The sequence below is a fragment of the Sinohyriopsis cumingii genome, chromosome 14 (genome assembly GCF_028554795.1).
Source record: "Sinohyriopsis cumingii isolate HCF-2022 chromosome 14, ASM2855479v2, whole genome shotgun sequence".
NCBI lineage: Eukaryota > Metazoa > Mollusca > Bivalvia > Unionida > Unionidae > Sinohyriopsis > Sinohyriopsis cumingii.
The window spans coordinates 106,567,120-106,592,054 of record NC_142974.1 but is presented as its reverse complement, the minus strand read 5'-3'; the positions used below and the strand labels follow the sequence as shown (position 1 = coordinate 106,592,054).

The following is a 24,935-nucleotide window of genomic DNA, read 5'->3' as shown; positions in this document are numbered from 1 at the left end:
TATGGCGGCCAGTATTAATGGTGGAGGAAGAACCCGGGAAAACCCCAGAAAGAACCACCGACCCACGAGAAGCTACTGGCATGCTTTCTCACATACCTACATTGGCTGAATCTGAGACTCGAACCGGCGCAGTGTTTAAATGTTAGTTATGTCTGGATTTAGAACCCCTCCCCAAAAAAATTACTTTGAATCAAATGAAAACAAAAATATATGGCAGATTAACAGAATTTTTCAGTTTTAAACCCAAATCACCTTGGTCCAGATGAAAACAGATGCATGGCATATAAAGGGAATATTTAGTGGTGGAAGAAAATTAGTGGTCTCGTAGTGAGAATGCTGAAATAAATTCCATGAAAATTAAAAACCTATAGAAATCAAGATCCAAAATTGCTGCAATATAAATAGCTTTAATTAAAACCACTATTTCTTAAATAAAACTTAAAAATTTTACATCCACAAAAAATACCAACTTTATGGCATCTTATCTAGAGTACCTGTCTACAATTTAAAACAATCAAACATTAGATAATACCAAAGACCTGACATGTGGCCATAAAATGCACTCATAAAAAAAACTAAGAATGATTTGTTTGTGCCTTTTGCCCATTTTTTTTCTTCTTCTGGGCATTGGACCTTTAGTTTAATTAATTTTTAGACCTTGATTTCTTTTTTAAAAAATGCTGCAATATTTTTTAGAATGATTCATAAACAAAAACCTATATGAAGGCATAAAAAACTTCAGCAGAATGTAATCCTGAACTTTTGAACCTGAATAAGTACTCAAAACATCTATATCAATACAAGGGTTTGGGAATTATAAGACAATGTCAATTTTTTCCCATAACTCTCTTATATACAGAGTTGTAGCAATTAAATAAACTGATAATACTGAAGTTAAACATTTGTCATTTCACAGAATTCAATGAAATTAATAAGCTTGAATCAAAGACCTAGAACTTGACATTTAGTATCCAATCAAAAAAAAGCTTGTGGGGTGGGAGGAGGTATAATTACAAAAATAAAGTCAGTGGGCATACAGGTCAGAATAACCCTAATTCAAATTATGTGTGTGTGTGTGAGATTAGGACTTTTAACATAGCTTTAAAATAATTCCAGTCATAATCGCTATGATGTCTGCAGTGTGGCAGTTTATAGTGATCTCTACCACTGGAGCATCATGCTGCAGACATGTAGCATTATGTCCCACCCAGTCACATTATCCTGACACCAGGCCAACCAGTCCTAACACTAACCCCTTTTTCCTGAATGCCAAGCGAGACAGCTGTTAGTATCATTTCTGGAAGTATTTGGTATGACTCGGCTGGGGTTCGAACCCACGACCTCACAATTCTGAGGCAGATGCTCTAACCACTAGGCCACCAGAGCCATCTAATAATTGGTTACCTTAAATTACTTTATGAGGTTTCATATCTAATCAATTACAATAAGTCATGTATTTAAAAGATAATTTTCTGTACATCAAAAATGCAAGACTGAAAAACAAATGTATGAAATGTCTCCCCTTCCCAACTTATACCTTCTGAAAGTAAACTGGAGACATTTAAGTTTCACGATCCTCAGAATGATACATGCCAACAGCAATCAATTAAAAACCTCGAAAGTTGGCTATTATGACCAAAATGTGACCAGATTGTTTGATATAAATGGTCAAACGATCAGGCCAAAAAGCATAGAATTCATGATAAAATCACAGCAGCAAACTGCTCTCAATAATACATACTCAAAACTCTCAAACATCAGTACAATGCATTAAAACATTACAGCCAAAGGTGCTATAATGATGATCAAAAAAATACTAATGGATCAAACACCAAAAACGATAATGGATCATTCAATGGAGATTGGTAACCTTTCTCTAAAACTTGTTTAATTTAGAGACAATTCACCAAAGCTTTTAACTGCTTGTAATCTTTTGCTAATTTAATATCTTATTTCTAGCTAAGTCTTTTTTTCTATACATACACATTGTATCTTTTTCTTTGTCTGCATCAGCAAGTTCTTCTTGTTTCTTGGCAGCTTGTTTCTCCTGCTCTTTCTCCTGCTTTTGTCTCTCTTTTTCCTGTTTTTTCAAAAGCTCAGCAGCAATTTTTTCCATTTCCTGAAATAAATAAATATAAACTCAATCAATCAATCAATCAATCAATAATTATTAATTCACCCATGGCATTTATATAAGGCAAAAAGAGCTTTAAGCGGCAAATGCAGCATATAAATAAAATCAAATAAATTTTACCAGAACATTTCCATTCAATTAACATGATGAGATTCGATATCCAGGAAACTCAAGAGTCTCCAGCCTATATCTTAAGAGTCCCTGACATAAATTAAGGAGTCCCTAACATTTAAAAGGATAGAAAGAAAAACAAAAAGCACATGCTCAGTGCTCTCAACAGGAATTTATGATGGTAAGTCCCCAACATTATAAACAAACATTTTATGAAGATGAAGGTATGATCATGTCCATTTAAAAATTTGAAAATGTTATGTGTGGGTGTGTGTGTGTGTATGTGTGTGTGTGTGATTTTAATTTTTAACATAATTTTAACAATATTTCGGTCATATTGCTTATAGTGTCTACAGTGTGACAGTTTATTGTGATCCCTAGCACTGGGGCATCATGCTGCAGAAATGGAACATAATATCCCACCCAGTCACATTATCCTGACACCAGGATGTGTGAAACTACCAAATTTATATAGATTTACTTTTTCTCTCCTCCATTGTTCAGCTTCTAACTTTTTTTTCTGCTTCTTGGAAGGTTTTTGCTGCATGGGGTCATTCTGAAAAAAAGTCATGTCAAAACTCAAAAGCATGTGATACTTTGGACAACCTATTTTGTTATACAAATATGATTTGATCAATCAGGGCACAAATCAAATAATCAAGTATCTTGTCTTTAAATTAAAATCAAAATGAATACTGTAATCAATGTATACTGTAAACAATGAGCAAAATTAATAAATGACCTACTGTATGTACCTGCTTGTAAGTCCAACTCCAAACTGTACAGACCCGGATCTGATGTCATATTATACACTGGTAAAACAAAATAGACCCTAATCTGCCAGTACATAATGAGACAGCAGACCCAGATCTGATGTCATATTATACACTGGTAAAACAACATGGACTCTAATCTGCCAGTATATAATGATAGCAGACTGACCCAGTTCTGATGTCATATCATACACTGATAAAATAAACAACATGGACTCTAATTGCCAGTACATAATGAGATAGCAGACCCAGTTCAGATGTCATATCATACACTGGTAAAACAAACAACATGGACTCTAATTGCCAGTACATAATGAGATAGCAGACTCAGTTCAGATGTCATATCATACACTGGTAAAATAAACAATATGGACTCTAATCTGCCAGTACATAATGAGATAGCAGACTGGCCCAGTTCTGATGTCATATCATACACTGGTAAAACAAACAACATGGACTCTAATCTGCTAGAACATAATGAGATAGCAGACCCAGTTCAGATGTCATATCATACACTAGTAAAACAAACAACATGGACTCTAATTGCCAGTACATAATGAGATAGCAGACCCAGTTCAGATGTCATATCATACACTGGTAAAACAAACAACATGGACTCTAATTGCCAGTACATAATGAGATAGCAGACCCAGTTCAGATGTCATATCATACACTGGTAAAACAAACAACATGGACTCTAATTGCCAGTACATAATGAGATAGCAGACCCAGTTCAGATGTCATATCACAAACTGGTAAAACAAACAACATGGACTCTAATTGCCAGTACATAATGAGACAGCAGACCCAGATCTGATGTCATATTATACACTGGTAAAACAACATGGACTCTAATCTGCCAGTATATAATGATAGCAGACTGATCCAGTTCTGATGTCATATCATACACTGGTAAAATAAACAACATGGACTCTAATCTGCCAGTACATAATGAGATAGCAGACTGGCCCAGTTCTGATGTCATATCATACACTGGTAAAACAAACAACATGGACTCTAATCTGCCAGTACATAATGAGATAGCAGACTGACCCAGTTCTGATGTCATATCATACACTGGTAAAACAAACAACATGGACTCTAATCTGCCAGTACATAATGAGATAGCAGACTGGCCCAGTTCTGATGTCATATCATACACTGGTAAAACAAACAACATGGACTCTAATCTGCCAGTACATAATGAGATAGCATACCCAGTTCAGATGTCATATCATACACTGGTAAAACAAACAACATGGACTCTAATTGCCAGTACATAATGAGATAGCAGACCCAGTTCAGATGTCATATCATACACTGGTAAAACAAACAACATGGACTCTAATTGCCAGTACATAATGAGACAGCAGACCCAGATCTAATGTCATATTATACACTGGTAAAACAACATGGGCTCTAATCTGCCAGTATATAATGATAGCAGACTGACCCAGTTCTGATGTCATATCATACACTGGTAAAATAAACAACATGGACTCTAATCTGCCAGTACATAATGAGATAGCAGACTGGCCCAGTTCTGATGTCATATCATACACTGGTAAAACAAACAACATGGACTCTAATTGCCAGTACATAATGAGGTAGCAGACCCAGTTCAGATGTCATATCATACACTGGTAAAACAAACAACATGGACTCTAATTGCCAGTACATAATGAGATAGCATACCCAGTTCAGATGTCATATCATACACTGGTAAAACAAACAACATGGACTCTAATTGCCAGTACATAATGAGATAGCAGACCCAGTTCAGATGTCATATCATACACTGGTAAAACAAACAACATGGACTCTAATTGCCAGTACATAATGAGACAGCAGACCCAGATCTAATGTCATATTATACACTGGTAAAACAAACAACATGGACTCTAATTGCCAGTACATAATGAGATAGCAGACCCAGTTCAGATGTCATATCATACACTGGTAAAACAAACAACATGGACTCTAATTGCCAGTACATAATGAGATAGCAGACCTAGTTCAGATGTCATATCTTACACAGCCAATGTGGGTATGTGAGAAAGCTTGCCAGTAGCTTCTCGAGGGTCGGTGGTTCTTTCCGGTGTTTTCCTGGGTTCTTCCTCCACCATTAATACTGGCCGCCATGTATAGCCTATCGTGTGCTGAAAAATGGCATTAAACCCTACAACAACAACAACAACATATCATACACTGGTAAAACAAACAACATGGACTCTAATTGCCAGTACATAATGAGACAGCAGACCCAGTTCAGATGTCATATCATACACTGGTAAAACAAACAACATGGACTCTAATTGCCAGTACATAATGAGATAGCAGACCCAGTTCAGATGTCATATCATACACTGGTAAAACAAACAACATGGACTCTAATCTGCCAGTACATAATGAGATAGCAGACTGACCCAGTTCTGATGTCATATCATACACTGGTAAAACAAACAACATGGACTCTAATCTGCCAGTACATAATGAGATAGCAGACTGGCCCAGTTCTGATGTCATATCATACACTGGTAAAACAAACAACATGGACTCTAATTGCCAGTACATAATGAGACAGCAGACCCAGTTCAGATGTCATATCATACACTGGTAAAACAAACAACATGGACTCTAATTGCCAGTACATAATGAGATAGCAGACCCAGTTCAGATGTCATATCATACACTGGTAAAACAAACAACATGGACTCTAATTGCCAGTACATAATGAGATAGCAGACCCAGATCTAATGTCATATTATACACTGGTAAAACAACATGGACTCTAATTGCCAGTACACATAATGTGACAGCAGACCAAGATCTATATTATTTGGAGCTTGACTCAATTTATTAAACGAGCATAAACAGTCCTAAAATAATGGAATTTAAAATTTCTTTACCTTATTTTGTAAGTCTTATTATCTAGTTGTGCAAAAAAACATCATGAATAAGACAATGATGAGGATGATGATGGGAGTGGCAATAATAGTTGCACTGCTTATGCAAATATTGCTGCTGCTGATGACGATGGCCGACAAATTCATTCTTGATGCTGAAAGCATTCTTTCCAATGCACATCATATTTCACAATTCAGCAGTATCTAATGGAATGATCTCATTTCCATTTGTAACAAGGACTCTAAAAAATGCTGTATCATACCTGTACCTCATGCTACATTGTTCAACCACTGTAAATAACATGCAACCAACTTAAAAACAACACTTTAAAAGAGTTTTAAGATTGTGGCTGCTGCTATAAGAAAAATGACAATTCTGTTCACACTTTTCTCATGCAGGCAAGACAAAATATACTATTTCTCTTATTAGCTATGCTTCTATTCAATTTGCATCAGTTATCCTGAAAAAAATATTTAGAAACATTTATTTGCTAATTACAAGCAATTAGCTTCCTGCCAAACCTAATATGTAGGTTAAGTGGAGCATGCAATATTTACCTGTCTAGGTCTGTTTACATTTTCTGCAGAGTTCTGCATCCGGTCTGCATCTGTTTCTGTCGTGGACTTTCTTGCATCTGTAGAAAGTACATCATATTATTAAAAACACCTTAATTCTTAACAAAAACTGACTTCATTTAGCTTTTAATTTATTTTCAAACCACTTCACTTGAGCACATTTTTCTAAATATTATATAAGGAAGCTACAAGACTTTCAAACATATTGCTTAGAACACAAACACCTGATTATGCCTTGATTAATGGCATTTAAGCCATAATAATACCTCTTATGTTTATATTGAACTTTCATATTTTAAGTCATCATCTGCAACAAAAAATATGAAACCATGCAAGAACTACATTATTTTTTATTTTATTCTAAAGAATTCAGCAATTACACCTCAGGCCAACAAAACAAAATGTGTTTCCATTTTCACTGGTTTTAAAATTTTGGTATGCAGGTTGATTCTTCTCTTTTATTTAAACATTCTTTATACTTAAAAAGTGTTTGGGTCGGCAATAAGAAACAGGGATGGTCAGCTGACGAGAAGCAGACATATTTTGTTTTGTTTTGGTCTCACATTCTCACATGGCTCTCTCAAATATTCTCTAGTCTGCAAACAAAGCATATATCAATTTAATCAAATAAATGTAACAAATGCTCATAAATAAAATACCCATTGGACCAGTAAATGTAATAAACTGTCAAAAATGAAACATGTTAAATAACAAAATATAATAAACTCTAATAACAGAACACCCATTAAACCATTAAATGTAATAACTACCATAAATAAAACACTCCCAAAAACTGTAGCTATAATAAACTCCCACAAAAATATTGTTAAATCAGTTAATGCAATAAATGCCTATAAATAAATTACACAATAAACCAGTAACTACAAAATTCCTATAAACAAAATATATATTAAACCAGTAAATGTAATAAACAAGGCACATGTTCAACCAATAATGGTAATAAACTCCCATAACAAAATACTCATTAAACCAGTAAATGTAATAAACTCGCATAAACAAGATACATATGAAACAAGTAAATGTAATTAATTCCCATAATCAAAATACTCATTAAACCAGTAACTGCTATAAACTGCAATAAAATAAATATTGTAGAGCATAATATTTCTGCATCTTTACATTTTTAGCAAATTACCAATGAAGACAAATATAGAAAAAATTATTGCTATTGTTTTACCCCATCTGTCATGCTGTACTAAACACTTTGGGTAACATGACCTGTCTTCCGTGTAAATCAGGAATAGTTATAGGAAAGTGGGTAGTGAAGTTTGGTTTGGTTTTTAACTGATCACAAGTAAGACTGCAACACTTACCAAAACTTCTAAACTTGTACACAGTTAACAAAAACTGAAATGATGCCATTTGACTGAAATGATTGGAAATTCAACCTTTTCCATTTTTACCTGTTAAACTTAACTGAAAAACTGAGTGTGATATTTTCACATGCATGACATAACTTACTCACCATATGATTGTTTCATTTGCTGTACATCTTTATCCCTTATTATGACAGAATTCAGCATATACAACACATTTTTGTAGTTGAATATCAGACAGGATTCAGCAAGTACAAAGTCTTTGTTGAATACATCAGACAGGATTCATGTCATAATTTACTCAAGAGGTTCAAGTTCTACTTGGTTAACAGGACACAAACTGCATCTGCAAAAGGAATATACTCCAGCCCAGTTGATCTATGTTGTGGTGTTCCACAGGGGTCTGTTCTTGGATCTGTTCTCTTCATTATGTACACTCAGCCGCTCTCAAGTGTGATAGATTATCATCCAGTGTCTCAACAATTGTACGCTGATGACACCCAAATATACTGATCTAGCCACCCAACTGAAGTTGATGCTACCATCCAAGGTGTAGAGAGGTGCATTTCTGATGTGAAATCATGGATGACATGTAACAAGCTGCAGATGAATGATGATAAAATTGAGGCCACTCTGATCACAATATAAAGACTTTCTCATTCACATCCTTTACCTCAAACAATAAATATCAGCAACGCCAACATTAAATTCACACAATCAGTATGAAACCTAGGTGTTACTCTGGACAGTACTCTCACAATGCACCAACATGTCATGAACATATGCAAGGCTGCATATCTTGAGCTGAGACGCATCAGCTCAATTCGCAGATATCTTTCAGCTGATGCTACTAAAACACTTGTGTGTTCATTAGTACTTTCAAGACTGGACTACTGTAACTCAATTCTGTCTGGTTCATCTCAATATCTACTCCAGAAACTTCAAATAGTTCTAAACACAGCTGCTCGGATCATACTTAGAGTACCATGATCAGAGCACACCTCCCCGCTGCTCTGTACCCTATACTGGCTATCCATTCGATCCAGAATTTAACACAAATTTTTGTTCTCTGTGCTACAATTCACTGTCAGACTCTAGTCCAACATACTTATCCGATCTCATCCATGTGTACACACCAGCAAGATACTTACGCTTCTCTTCTGACAATCGTATACTCATTATTCCCACTATGAAAACAAAGTCATATGGACAGCGTTCTTTTGCATACCAAGGCCCAGCAACGTGGAATTAATTGCCCACTGAACTTAGACACAAAGACACAGTGATCACATTCAAGCGGGCTCTCAAAACTCACTTATTTCGACTGCAAGAACAAACTTAAAGATCTAATAATGTATCCTAGCTGAAATATTCTCAGCATGTTTTCTAAAATATTTTTTAATGTTTTTTCTTATTTTATGGTGTTTGTTTTTGTAATAATATATTTTTTTATCTTATAGGTGTTGTCTAATGTTGTAAAGCGCTTAGAGCTTCTAAAGATTAGGCACTATACAAAGTCCTCATTATTATTATTATTATTATTATTCAACATATGATTGTTTCATTTGCTGTACATCTTTAACCCTTATTATGAGAGAATTATGTACAACATATTTTTGTTGTTGAATATATCAAACAGGATTCAGCATGCACAAAGTCTTCATTGAATATATCTGACAGGATTCAACGTGGCATGTACAATATGTTTTTTTGAATATATCGACAGGATTCAACGTGGCATGTACAATATGTTTTTGTTGAATATATCTGACAGGATTCAACGTGGCATGTACAATATGTTTTTGTTGAATATATCTGACAGGATTCAACATGGCATGTACAATATGTTTTTGTTGAATATATCTGACAGGATTCAGCATGTATGATGTCTGTGCTGAATATATCCGACAGAAATTCAATATGTACAGTAAATCTTGGCTGAATATATCTGTCTGGAATCCACATGTTTGATATGTCTTTGGTGAATATATGTCTGGAATCCACATGTTTGATATGTCTTTGGTGAATATATGTCTGGAATCCATGTTTGATATGTCTTTGGTGAATATATATGTCTGGAATCCACATGTTTGATATGTCTTTGGTGAATATATATGTCTGGAATCCACATGTTTGATATATCTTTGGTGAATATATGTCTGGAATCCACATCTTTGATATGTCTTTGATGAATATATCTGTCCGGAATCCACATCTTTGATATGTCTTTGGTGAACATATGTCTGGAATCCGCATGTTTGATATGTCTTCGGTGAATATATGTCTGGAATCAACATGTTTGAAATTTCTTTGGTGAATATATCTGTCTGGAATCCACATGTTTGATATGTCTTTGGTGAATATATCTGTCTGGAATCCACATGTTTGATATGTCTTTGGTGAATATGTGACATCATTCAGCATGTACATGCACAACATCTGTTTGCTAAAACAGGTTGCTCACTTTGTACTTCTGGGGAGGCTTCATCAGTGTTAATTCAGTGTCACAGACAAACAGGCGGTCCTTAAGTGATATACAGCTCTATCAATGATTATCCTGAAGACTCGTGCAACTGTACCATCTCTCTCTCTCGGGTACCTGTATGATCCCCATCTTTCTTTTAAGTACATGTACGGTCTCTCTCTCCCGCAGGTACATGTATGGTCTCTCTCTCTCTCTAGAATGGCACTGGCAACCAATCTCATGGTCTCTTTATTGATCAAGGGTACCTGATCCAGAAAAATGTCCCTTTTATGAGGAGAGAGTTTATTTCTTGCAAGAGTCATATGTTACTTAGAGTGTGTTCCATTCTGTTGTGAAGTCTTGAAGGTTTTCACCCACTGGGAGGCATGGGCATGGTGTTATCTTTTGGTCCGAAAGCTGTCAGATTTAGTAGCTGTTCCTTCTCTCCTTGTTAACACATGTCCTGAAAAACCGAGTCTTAGGTGAAGAGTGGGATTTGTAAGAGTGCTCTGCCATTTGGTATGTGTTAGAAGTGTCCTTCTACTTAACTGATCCCTCTTAAAGAATGAGTTCAGGGTGGTTGGGTCTGTCCTCTGATTTGCACATTTAAGAGACTATTTTCTAATCTCTTCTAGCTAGCTGTGGAACAGGACAATGGTAAATAGTAGCTGTAATCTAAGAATTACTTTGTGATGATCTGTTTCCATGGTGATTCATAATGAAAAGTAACTGCTGAACTGCTTTGCTGTGTACAAGAGACATATACAAGTCTGATGGCGGGGTTTTCAAGGGAGGGATCAGATAGGTATTGTCACCTCGTAAAAATTAGTCTGCAAAGGCTGTTTTTGTTGACTACATAATTTTTCATGTCCCTTGATTTTCTTTGTTAAATAAAGCAAGGGACTCCATAGTTTATGCCAGGGTCTCTCAGAAATAGTCTAGGGACTTGTGAGTTCCAGGAGTAAAGAGTCCATGACTCTTCATCCTGAAATTCTGTTGAGATTCCATAACTAATACAAGATTGGGCAAAATAGGTTATCACCTTTGACACTTTATATCTGTTCTGTACTGTGTTGGACAGAACATACTAATGCTTACCGGTCTCTTTAGAAACACTGGAAACATCATCCGTGTACTGAGCATCCATATTTACTTTAGGGTCTGAACTTTTCGCAGATGATGACGATGTGTTCTGTTGTGCAAATCCAGTCTGTTCACTGTTCCTTGAAAATGTATTTTGTCTTGTACTTGTACTGGAGTAATCTGCTTAAAAAAACAAAAAAAAATATTGTCCGTGTATTGCAACATACATCAATGGCTGATAAGAACAAGAAATCTAGAAGAGATCAAAATATGAATATTGCACACAATGCATAGAATAATTATTCTGTCTTTAAAAAATAAGACAATGTCAACTGATATGAAAGTTATGGCAACTGTATTTGAGAGAAGTCACTCTAAAATTATGGAATTTTATTCTGAGCAAATATTACTTTAGAGTACTGAATATTCTGATTAACTTACAAATGTCAAGTTAAAACAAAAAGTAAATATATTCAGGAACCATGCCATAAACAAAAGCTGGATCATGCAGATGCTTTTGCATCAAAAATGTGCAGTTTGAAGTATCTGAAGTATCATGGTAAAGTTAGTCTGGTTCCGTAACTAATTTCACTAAACCTAATATGAAACTCTGATCCAAATCAAACACAGATATGCTATTATGTGGATTTTACTGCAAACAATCATATTTCCGTAATTCGTCCTTTTATTCCATAAGTCTGTATTTTAAACATCATTTCTGTAAGACTTAAATCATGAGGGTTGGCAGGTCTGCTGATGGATGACAAATAACAATATGACATAAGACACTCTATCTTACATTGACAGGTTTATACAAATGTAACTGTGATTATATTTTTTGCACATCTGACCAAGGGACCTCAAAAACTTAAACTTCTTAGAGGTGATTACCTAATGGAGGATTCTGATTAACTTCTATCCAGTGATTTGGAAGACAACTTGGGGACAGGCAGATGAAGGATATCACAACATCAACATCACAGGCTTATACCAGTCAAAGTAATATATATATATATATATATATATATATATATATATATATATATATATATATATATATGACACAGATTCTAACTTACTGCCAAAACTACAGCTCCAAGACAACAAATTCAACCAAATACAAGGCCAACAATTTACTAGAGTAACTTTACCTTTATTTCTGTTTCTCTTCTTTTTGTTTCTCCTCTTGTTGCTGGGTGGGTTTTGGGTTTGGCCTGTTCTGTTGGGCTCAGGATATGCGTTTCGGTACTGTCTCCCACTTGATGAGTATCTTCCACTAAACAGCCCATAGTAATCATCATCATCATCATCACTGCTGCCATTATAGTAGAAGTATTCATCATCATCACTGTCCGCAAACATGAAAGGAAAGTGGCTTCCAAAACCAAACGTATAGCGTGGGAAGAACATCTCTGTAAGTGAAAATAATTTGGTTACATTTTTTTTCCCAATTAACCAGGTTACAGGTACTGCAAAATTTAGGCATTTACTAGTTAATCTTTTGGAGTGAAGTTCAGGACTAGTATAATTTACAGTATAAACTGTGTGACCCCACTATAGCATGCTCCACTATAACATGAATTCAGATTTAACATGATCATGACGTGGATCCTGAAATTTCATTTACATGTTGTTGTTGTTGTTGTGGGGTTTAACACCATTTTTCAGCACACGATAGGCTATACATGGCGGCCAGTATTAATGGTGGAGGAAGAACCCGGGAAAACCTCGGAAAGAACCACCGACCCACGAGAAGCTACTGGCAAGCTTCCTCACATACCCACATTGGCTGAATCTGAGACTCGAACCTGCGCAGACAGAGGTGAGATGGCAGTGATCCATAATGGAGAGTGCTTTAGACCACTCAGCCACTCGGGGCGCCCTCATTTACATGTATTTTTCTTGTACACAAAAAAGTGTTTCTTCTTAAAAGTATGAAGCATAATGTGTAAAAATGGTATTCAAGGATCGTAGTGGGCTCAGCCAATGTCACAAATTGCAAATGTTTTTCCATTATTGGTGACAAAATATACCATCTGGCAGTTTTGTGCGTGACATTATTGGCTGCTTCAACTTGTATGTACAATTTTGAGATATTCACATGCACCATAAACAAAAGCCACAAACTTGAATTATAAAATGCACTGAAATCTATTGTTACATAAATAAATCCTTTGTACATATTGAAAAACCATCTTAACAGTGCACTGTTATAACATAATTCTCTTATGCTGACATCTGGCCTGATGTATGCTGTGATCCACTCAAATAGTCTTGCTTCCAGACTGTCACTAGCTTCAATCAGCGAACCTTTGAAAGCAGGAACAGGAATGACAACAATCAACAAAACGATGACTACTGTTTGTTTTTTTACATACCCTGAAAACAGTTTTGCTGAAAACTGAATACCTCTGAAGCACTGATTGTTCTGTATCAATATTAAGAAAGAAATATAAAACCATTTAAGTCTTGATCAAAGCTACAATTATTTGACATTACCACCAGAATAATAAACAGTCATTTGTTTGATCCTCCAAAGTTGTTCTTCAGCAACAATTTCAATAAACACATGCACCCTTATCAAAGCAAGCTGACTACAATCTTTAATAAAAAATAAAGCAGCTTTCCTCAAAGGAAGTCAGCATTAAACTTAAATGCAATGGAATCAGAAGGATTGTTGCATTTTCCAAAAGTGACTAAGATATTTATCATGCCATTAAAGTTTCCTTTTTGGAGGAAAAATGTTTATGATTACAATTGCTACAAATGGGGGCATAAAAGGCAGATTAAATTTCCAATCTTTTGAAACCAGACATATCTGACCATCATGTTACCTTTATAATTTGTACATGTTTTCATTTCCCAATGAATAACCTCATCCCCTGGGTAGCCTCAGTAAGATAATAGCTGTCTCCAGTTGACCAAAATCTAGGCCAGTTTAAGTACATGTAGCATGTAAACAACTACAGCCAAGAGCTACTGGTGACAATATCCTAGTGAACTCTTAACTGACACATTTGTTGACAATGGGATATAGATCAAATGAGGTCTACCAGTTTTTATATATGTTATTTTTGTTTTCTAATGGGATGTGATTGATACATGAACTTTATAACATGTGATCTATACTCAAATTCATGGATTTTTCGTATAAATCTATAATACTGAATTCGGTACAGACTGTACTATATAAATATAAGTTGTCAATATGCAAGTCTATTTCAGACTATTTTTGATTTCATTTAATGAAAGCATGTATTTGTGCGCATGCTTTTATAACCTCCCACTCCACCCATGCCATCTTTATTTATACAGGCATATTTTCTTCAGCTAACTGACTTGGTTGGTTACAAAGTAGTTCAGTCTTTAATAAGGTCAGGTTCTGTGGACCCCAACCACTGTATTATAGCAGCATCACACTATACTTGCTTATAACAAGGCCAACTTCAAACAACAAAGACCCTTTTCTCCTGCCACATCAAGCACCTGCAGATCTTGGTCTATGTTGTTTGTTCCTCTAATTATTCCCAATAAACTGAACAGAACTGGATTATGCAACATCAGATAAGAAACATGCAGTTAGACTCAGTTAATAAGCAAGTACATTCATAATTCATAACCTCAAGTTTTCAATTACAACATGTAGTAACATTTAAAAAAGTCATACAAGGTACCAGTCTAATCCAGCTTGTACATCTTAACTTTAATTTCAAATGAACTATGTGCAGCTCAACGGTATTTTAACGCCAATCATAACACATTTCTCACTATAACACAGCATTAACAAACTGTCATATGATAGAATGTTTCCTACTCATTAGACATTTATGAATATTGTAATCATATTGTGTAGTATTGTAAATCTTACAATCTTCTAAATTTTGCATAACATTCTGACACTTGTTGAGTAAATTCATTTCTTTCCTTGGCAATGCTTCAAAAATAAACTAGAATAGTAAGCAATTTGCTGACATAAATATATCCCATCTTCCTCATATCACTCCCCTGTTGCATAACATTAATATATCCCATCTTCCTCATATCACTCCCCTATTGCACGACATAAATATATCCCATCTTCCTCATATCACTCCCCTATTGCACGACATAAATATATCCCATCTTCCTCATATCACTCCACTACTGCACGACATAAATATATCCCATCTTCCTCATATCACTCCCCTACTGCACGACATAAATATATCCCATCTTCCTCATATCACTCCCCTACTGCATGACATAAATATATCCCATCTTCCTCTTATCACTCCCCTACTGCATGACATAAATATATCCCATCTTCCTCATATCACTCCCCTACTGCATGACATAAATATATCCCATCTTCCTCATATCACTCCCCTACTGCATGACATAAATATATCCCATCTTCCTCATATCACTCCCCTACTGCATGACATAAATATATCCCATCTTCCTCATATCACTCCCCTACTGCATGACATAAATATATCCCATCTTACTGCATGACATAAATATATCCCATCTTCCTCATATACTCCCCTACTGCGTGACATAAATATATCCCATCTTCCTCATATCACTCCCCTATTGCATGACATAAATATATCCCATCTTCCTCATATCACTCCCCTACTGCATGACATAAATATATCCCATCTTCCTCATATCACTCCCCTATTGCATGACATAAATATATCCCATCTTCCTCATATCACTCCCCTATTGCATGACATAAATATATCCCATCTTCCTCATATCACTCCCCTACTGCATGACATAAATATATCCCATCTTCCTCATATCACTCCCCTACTGCATGACATAAATATATCCCATCTTCCTCATATCACTCCCCTACTGCATGACATATACATATCCCATCTTCCTCATATACTCCCCTACTGCATGACATAAATATATCCCATCTTCCTCATATCACTCCCCTACTGCATGACATAAATATATCCCATCTTCCTCATATCACTCCCCTATTGCATGACATAAATATATCCCATCTTCCTCATACACTCCCCTACTGCATGACATAAATATATCCCATCTTCCTCATATCACTCCCCTACTGCATGACATATACATATCCCATCTTCCTCATATACTCCCCTATTGCATGACATAAATATATCCCATCTTCCTCATATCACTCCCCTATTGCATGACATAAATATATCCCATCTTCCTCATATCACTCCCCTATTGCATGACATAAATATATCCCATCTTCCTCATATCACTCCCCTATTGCATGACATAAATATATCACATCTTCCTCATATCACTCCCCTACTGCATGACATAAATATATCCCATCTTCCTCATATCACTCCCCTACTGCATGACATAAATATATCCCATCTTCCTCATATCACTCCCCTACTGCATGACATATACATATCCCATCTTCCTCATATACTCCCCTACTGCATGACATAAATATATCCCATCTTCCTCATATCACTCCCCTACTGCATGACATAAATATATCCCATCTTCCTCATATCACTCCCCTATTGCATGACATAAATATATCCCATCTTCCTCATACACTCCCCTACTGCATGACATAAATATATCCCATCTTCCTCATATCACTCCCCTACTGCATGACATATACATATCCCATCTTCCTCATATACTCCCCTATTGCATGACATAAATATATCCCATCTTCCTCATATCACTCCCCTACTGCATGACATAAATATATCCCATCTTCCTCCTATCACTCCCCTACTGCATGACATAAATATATCCCATCTTCCTCATATCACTCCCCTACTGCATGACATAAATATATCCCATCTTCCTCATATACTCCCCTACTGCATGACATATACATATCCCATCTTCCTCATATACTCCCCTATTGCATGACATAAATATATCCCATCTTCCTCATATCACTCCCCTACTGCATGACATAAATATATCCCATCTTCCTGATATATCACTCCCCTATTGCATGACATATACATATCCCATCTTCCTCATATCACACCCTACTGCATGACATAAATATATCCCATCTTCCTCATATACTCCCCTACTGCATGACATAAATATATCCCATCTTCCTCATATACTCCCCTACTGCATGACAGAAATATATCCCATCTTCCTCATATCACTCCCCTACTGCATGACATAAATATATCCCATCTTCCTCATATCACTCCCCTATTGCATGACATATACATATCCCATCTTCCTCATATACTCCCCTATTGCATGACATAAATATATCCCATCTTCCTCATATATCACTCCCCTACTGCATGACATAAATAGATCCCATCTTCCTCATATATCACTCCCCTACTGCATGACATAATATATCCCATCTTCCTCATATCACTCCCCTATTGCATGACATAAATATATCCCATCTTCCTCATATCACTCCCCTATTGCATGACATAAATATATCCCATCTTCCTCATATCACTCCCCTACTGCATGACATAAATATATCTCATCTTCCTCATATCACTCCCCTACTGCATGACATAAATATATCCCATCTTCCTCATATACTTCCCTACTGCATGACATATACATATCCCATCTTCCTCATATACTCCCCTATTGCATGACATAAATATATCCCATCTTCCTCATATCACTCCCCTACTGCATGACATAAATATATCCCATCTTCCTGATATATCACTCCCCTATTGCATGACATATACATATCCCATCTTCCTCATATACTCCCCTACTGCATGACAGAAATATATCCCATATTCCTCATATATCACTCCCCTATTGCATGACATATACATATCCCATCTTCCTCATATCACACCCTACTGCATGACATAAATATATCCCATCTTCCTCATATACTCCCCTACTGCATGACATAAATATATCCCATCTTCCTCATATACTCCCCTACTGCATGACAGAAATATATCCCATCTTCCTCATATCACTCCCCTACTGCATGACATAAATATATCCCATCTTCCTCATATCACTCCCCTATTGCATGACATATACATATCCCATCTTCCTCATATACTCCCCTATTGCATGACATAAATATATCCCATCTTCCTCATATATCACTCCCCTACTGCATGACATAAATAGATCCCATCTTCCTCATATATCACTCCCCTACTGCATGACATAATATATCCCATCTTCCTCATATCACTCCCCTACTGCATAACAGAAATGAGTCAATACTAAACAAAAGATAATAACACTTCCAAAATAGTAAGAATAAAATGATTGCTAAATATGACAATGCACTAAACACAGCATCAATCTCAAAATTATGTTATACACAGCATCCAACTGTAAAACAAAAAGGGCAATAACTTTTATAAAATTCATTCAAGTATAAATGATATCTGCCAAAAAGGGGTGTCCACCATCTTATAAAGTGGGCCCAATGATGCGATCATAATAAGCTAACTCATAGTAGAAAGATATATGACATATGCAGTGTATTTTACATGTTATTTGCATGAAATACCAAATAAATAACCATTTTACTGCAGTTATCCTCCCTTACATCACACTTTAACAGTGTGGTAGAAGACAAAGTCTACAATATTTTGCCCATTAACATTATATACATTATTTTTCAGTCTTCGTGAACTTTCAGTTTTCAAGTGATTTATTAAAGGTGTCACTATAGTCACCATATCTGACTTCAATCTCAGCTTTTGTCAGTTTACCAGCTTGTTCACTATAGTCATAATATCTGACTTCCATCTCGGCTCTGGTATGTTTACCAGCTTGTTCAATGTAGTCATCATACCTGAATTTCATCTCAGTTGTGTGTTTACCAGCTTGTTCACTATAGTCATATCTGACTTCCATCTCGGCTCCTGTGTGTTTAACAGCTTGTTCACTATAGTCACCATATCGGACTTCCATCTCGGTTTTAATTTGTGGGTTTACTTGCTTGTTCAATGTAGTCATCATATCTGACTTCCATCTCGGCTTTTGTCGGTTTACCAGCTTGTTCACTATAGTCATCATATCTGACTTCCATCTCGGCTCTAGTATGTTTACCAGCTTGTTCACTGTAGTCATCATACCTGAATTTCATCTCATTTGTGAGTTTACCAGCTTGTTCACTATAGTCATATCTGACTTCCATCTCGGCTCCTGTATGTCTAACAGCTTGTTCCCTATGGTCACCATATCGAACTTCCATCTCGGTTTTAATTTGTGGGTTTACTTGCTTGTTCAATGTAGTTATCATATCTGACTTCCATCTGGGTTTTTGTCGGTTTACCAGCTTGTTCACTATAATCATGATATCTGTAGTAACTGCTAAATGTTGAAAACATCTCTGATATTCTTGAGCAAGGTTTGCCAGATGTCCACTTTGATTTAAGATTGGCACCATTTTCTAGACATCATTAAAAGTCTGCTGGTAAAAAGCATCCATTCAAAAGGCATAATGGTAAGATTTTCAAGATGGCCACTGTGGCAGTCATACTGGACATCAAAGTGGCACAATTATCACCCTGGTCCAACTAGACAGAGATAAATGTGTGCAACAAATTTCATGGCAATCTTCCAGGTAGTTCACAATTAATAGCAATGGCAAACTTTTGCTAATGAACTTATGGATAGATGGATCACTTATAACTGATGGACTTATGGAGAGATCGATTACTGATAACAGACGGACTTATGGATAGATAGATCACTGATAATAGAGCATCACATAAACTCAACTGGTCTCAGACCAATAGAGCCAAAACTGCAAAACAAGTTGGGTTCACGAAATTATCAGCTGCAGGACATCATGGGCAATAACCCTAACCAAAATTGCAAAAGTATGTGCCTTTTCTAATAATGACCATAACAAACACCAAGTCTCAGGGCAATCCAAAAACCATGAGACAAGCTGTGTAGTTCTGTTCACAAGATTCTGTCATACATTATATCAAGCTTTAAGTAAAGAAAGGGCAATAATTCTTTTAAAGGACTTTAGGAGCTGATCTGGCAATGCGTGCATCTTCAGAGTTTGTCAACCTGCTTAAATCTGTAAGATTGGCTGCATTCATCAAGATTCTGTCATACATTCAGCTGCAAGTCAAAACAGGAAATTATTCTTATATAAACTGAATGAATGCAGCAATCTGATGATATGTGCTTCTGCAGCTAATGTTCATAATAATTCTTCTTTCAGACTTTGACCTTGACCTTTGACCTTTTGAGTCAAAATATCAATAGCTTTCTTCTTTAATCTAAGTGCAAGCCATCCACAAAGTCTTGGTCAGGTCTGTGAAATGTACTTGTTTCAGTGACTTTGACCTTAATCCTACAAAACAAGAGCCTTATTCCTTACCCCAGGTGTAAGCCATCAACACAGTATGGATATACAAAACTAATTTTTCTCTTCTAGCCACAGTGACCTTGATCTTTGACTCAAATATTAAAAAAGGGTTCTTCATTACATCAAATGGAAGCCATCCACAAAGTTTGGTGACCAAAGATGATGGAGAAATGAAGCTGTTGAGCAGAAACCATTTTTCTTCTTTCAAACAAAGTGACCTTTAAGCTTTGACTTTTTTTTAGCTCGAAATCGATAGGGTTCTTCCTTATCCCAATTAAAAGCAATCAACAAAGTCTGGTAACAATAAAAAGGTTGGAAAAATTCTAGAATTGTTGTACTGAAGCCAGTTTTCATCTTCAAGTCACTTTGACCTTGACATCTGACCTTATGGCCAAAAAAATAAAAGGGATTTGTCCATAGTCATCCTCAAAGTGTGTAACTTACTGTAGATGATTAACAACAAAAGTTATTGTGATTTAACAAAATAAATTGATAACAGACAGAAGGCTGGACAGATGGAGTATCTTCTGTCAACCATTCATCCTGATTTGTAACTCAACTGTACCAAAGGAATATATTCTGTCAACTGATCATTCTGAATTTAAACTCTTCTTTACCGAAGGAAAATATTCCATGGAGCTTGGACAGTCAAAATTTGATTGTGTTTATTGAACTTACCTTCAAAAATGCGAATTAGAATGTCCTCCTGAAAGAAGACAAAAGAACCATAGTAAGAGAGAGAGTCTGAACTGTATCACTAAATAATGAAACAAGGACAGATTCCTTATTCTTTCTCACTGGCAAATTCTATGCGATGAGAGTCACAAGTCTCTGAACCTCTATTGGCTGGGGAGTAGCTCCTACTTTATAGACTTTAAAATGTGCATAAATATAAATCCAAAACTGAATATGAGATCTGTTGCTTTAAAAATTACTATGAGATAATGAATGAACCAAAGTCAATTAATCAGTTTATTAATTAAATTAAAAGTACTTCCATTTCCTAAGTTCTGCTTACTATGGGGTTAATTCAAATAATTTATATCTGTAAATATGCCAAAATCTAGTTACGTGAAACAGGAATGTCAGCTTTAAAAGAATTGAATAAAGAAATCGGAATGCTTTATGCCTGTATCCAACAATTTATTTTTACCATTTAATCTTATTCATTCAAACTGCATTTTGGTCGAAACATGCTACCTACAATTTAAAAAAATAGAGCCATGTGACAAAGATTTCCATCAAGAAATGATTGCCAAGTGGCACAGATGTCCAACAACAAATTACAAATAGGGATGGTCATCCTGGCCTAATATACAGAGAGTAATATCATGCTAAAATTTTATCCAGGTATACAGCATGACTACATGGAATGTTGCATAATGTATTCAGGTACAGTTAACTCCTGAACTTTACCCATGTATACAGAGTGATAACATGAAATGTTGCATATTGTGTTGGGGCCTTCTAAAACTATACCCAGGCATACAGTACGACTACAATGAATATTGCATATTGTGTTGGGGCCTTCTGAAACTTTACCCAGGCATACAGTACGACTACAATGAATACTGCATATTGTGTTGGGGCCTTCTGAAACTTTACCCAGGCATACAGTACGACTACAATGAATACTGCATATTGTATTTGGGCCTTCTAAAACTTACCCATGTATACAGTACGACCACAAGGAATGTTGCAAATTGTATTCAGGTCTTCAAAAACTTTACCCAGGTATACAGTACAACTACATGGAATGATGCATATTATACTGGAGCCTTTTAAAACCGTACCAACTGATAAAGTGTGAATGCATGGAACATTGCATATTGTATTCTGGCTATTAAATCAGCTAAAATGTGTTATTCACTGATAAGAAGAAATCTCAAAACTTACTGGGACTAAATGGTCTTCTGTTTCAAAGGCACTAGGACCTGAAAACAATATTTAAAAAAATACCTCATTATACAGTACAATATATATTTAACAAATATCACACAATTCTTTCACTGAATGTATGTAATTACTACCCACTGGTTTTAATAGTGTTGTTGGTAACAAGAAAATATTTTCTTCCTGCAGTGTAGAAAACAGAATTTGCTATTTATACCTACAGCATATCAGAGCAGAGCCCATGTTAGTAGTACAAGACAGTTAACCCATTCCCTACCATTTCACCAATATATAGAAAGAAAAAAAAACGAGACTGTCTTGTGCCTCTTCTTTGGCTATAGAATGCTTTCACATTCGGTGTACAATATGAACTACTATGTCCTTTTTGCTGTTCAATGAGTAATGTAAAGCAGTTTAAACTTAGTATTTTCACTATTCCTCACCAAGTTTTGTGTCAATGTAATTATTATTTATATCTGAAATTATTTTCAAGTATCTATCCTGTTGAAAATTTAAATTTGAAGCTTAAAGTGAGTGAGATTCCATGCATTTGTTATCCAGTCACAAATTATTTACTCTTTGAAAACTGAATGAAACATAGACTGAACTTCCATGCATTTATAGTTGAATCATAATGTATTACTCTTTGTACACTAATTGAAGCACAAAGTAATGTTCCACGCATTTGTAGTCCAATTACAATTTATTACTCTGTACAGTAAAAGTAAACAAGTTTAAAGAAAATGACTGTTTTGAAAATTCAACATTTTTACCTATCTACACTAACTTTTCCCTATTTTCTCATACCCATCTCCTATTCATGCAGGGGAGATAAGTCACATCACCCTAAAATTTCAATCTGGCATGAACCCTGTTCTAAAATATTTATATACATATCACCGATATTACAATATTCAGTTTTTACGGATGTAGTGTACAGTATTTAATACACAGAGTCAAACTGTTATCTCAATTACGTGGGGGGGTATAAAAAAAAATGTTGATATAACCAGATCCTGAGACATCAAGGTTTAATTGCAGAACAATGATTATGCATTTAAAGCACCAAACAATGAGGAGTTTTGTTTCTAAAAACAAATGGCATTTCTAATGCACAATAAAAATAATAATTCAGTCATGCCAGGTTGCAAAAAGATCGGAAGTCTTTTAAATGAGATTAAGTTGTTGTTGTTGTTGTAGGGTTTAACGCCATTTTTCAGCACAAGATAGGCTATACATGGCGGCCAGTATTATTGGTGGTGGAAAAAGCCAGGAAAACCCAGGAAAGAACCACCGACCCATGAGAGGCTACTGGCAAACTTTCTCACATATCCACATTGGCCGAGCCCGAGACTCGAAACCCACGAAGACAGGGGTGAGATGGCAGTGATCCGTGACAGAGAGCGCTTTAGACCACTCGGCCACGCAGGGCCCCCAATGAGATTAAGTAACAAGTCACACATTTTTACAACTCTTAAGTTATTGTAACAATGTCTGTGGTTTAAAGTTGTTTTTATTTCTGACTTTATCCATCCATGCTAATAAGAGGTACCAGTAGCAGCATAAAATATCAGATCATTTCTTGTAAAATTTCGCTGAAATGGGCATTCAAGTTGCATTTCATCGAATTAGGCGGATCTATGTGTTACTTCACACCAAAACGTATGCCCAACATAACAGGGTTAGCTGTGAAAAATTAGCATTCCGAAGAAGCAGACCAAAATGTTCGACATACACTGTCCCAAAGTTTTCAACTGATGTTGAGGGCATATGACTTGCAAATATCTTTTCAAGAATTCTACAGAATGCTGTCCTGCCTTTTCTGCTGAAGTATATTGCAAAACCCATTCAAGTCAATGAATATGAGGAGTAGGTCACAGTGACCAGCATCCTTTTGTCTGTGATGAGCTTTATCCTTCAAGACAAATCCATTTACCAAGTTTCATGACTCTAAATGCAAATGTGTCGTATACAATTAGCTAAATATTAAAAGAAACATAACTGACACTAACGTTAATAACGACATGGCACTTAAAAGCTATCATTTATATGATGCCTATTCTTTGTAGGTAAGACACAAAAAATCTGAAACACTGATTATGCTGCCACTGCTGGAAAAAGTATTACAATGTTCACAGGGCTTATTAGTACAAAGGGTTCCCAAGTAGCTGTGAAATATTGACCTGAAAATTACTGATATGTTCACCTGTCTAGTTTACCTTAAAAGTAATTCATTCCAGGTCATATTCGGCTCATTTCCTATTAACTGACCTGTTACCTATTATTCCTTGTTTCAATTCATTTCTTCTGATCAAATTAATGCATTCAATTAATTTACT

General features: G+C 35.7%; 1 protein-coding gene across 4 annotated transcripts in view; it reads right to left on the bottom strand.

Moving 5' to 3' along the window:
* LOC149784569 (uncharacterized) overlaps positions 1-24,935 on the bottom strand; it is a 77,030-nt gene that overhangs the window by 39,174 nt on the left and 12,921 nt on the right. For 3 of the 4 annotated variants that reach the window (XM_089932643.1, XM_089932641.1, XM_089932644.1), the window contains exons 5-11: positions 22,600-22,637; positions 21,382-21,409; positions 12,536-12,796; positions 11,400-11,567; positions 6,483-6,559; positions 2,727-2,801; positions 1,984-2,119 (exon numbers count right to left, since the gene is read on the bottom strand). In XM_089932643.1, the coding sequence (XP_089788769.1) occupies positions 1,984-2,119; positions 2,727-2,801; positions 6,483-6,559; positions 11,400-11,567; positions 12,536-12,796; positions 21,382-21,409; positions 22,600-22,637 (783 nt within the window). The remainder of the gene's footprint in view (positions 1-1,983; positions 2,120-2,726; positions 2,802-6,482; positions 6,560-11,399; positions 11,568-12,535; positions 12,797-21,381; positions 21,410-22,599; positions 22,638-24,935) is intronic. The other variant, XM_089932645.1, reaches the window with a different exon arrangement.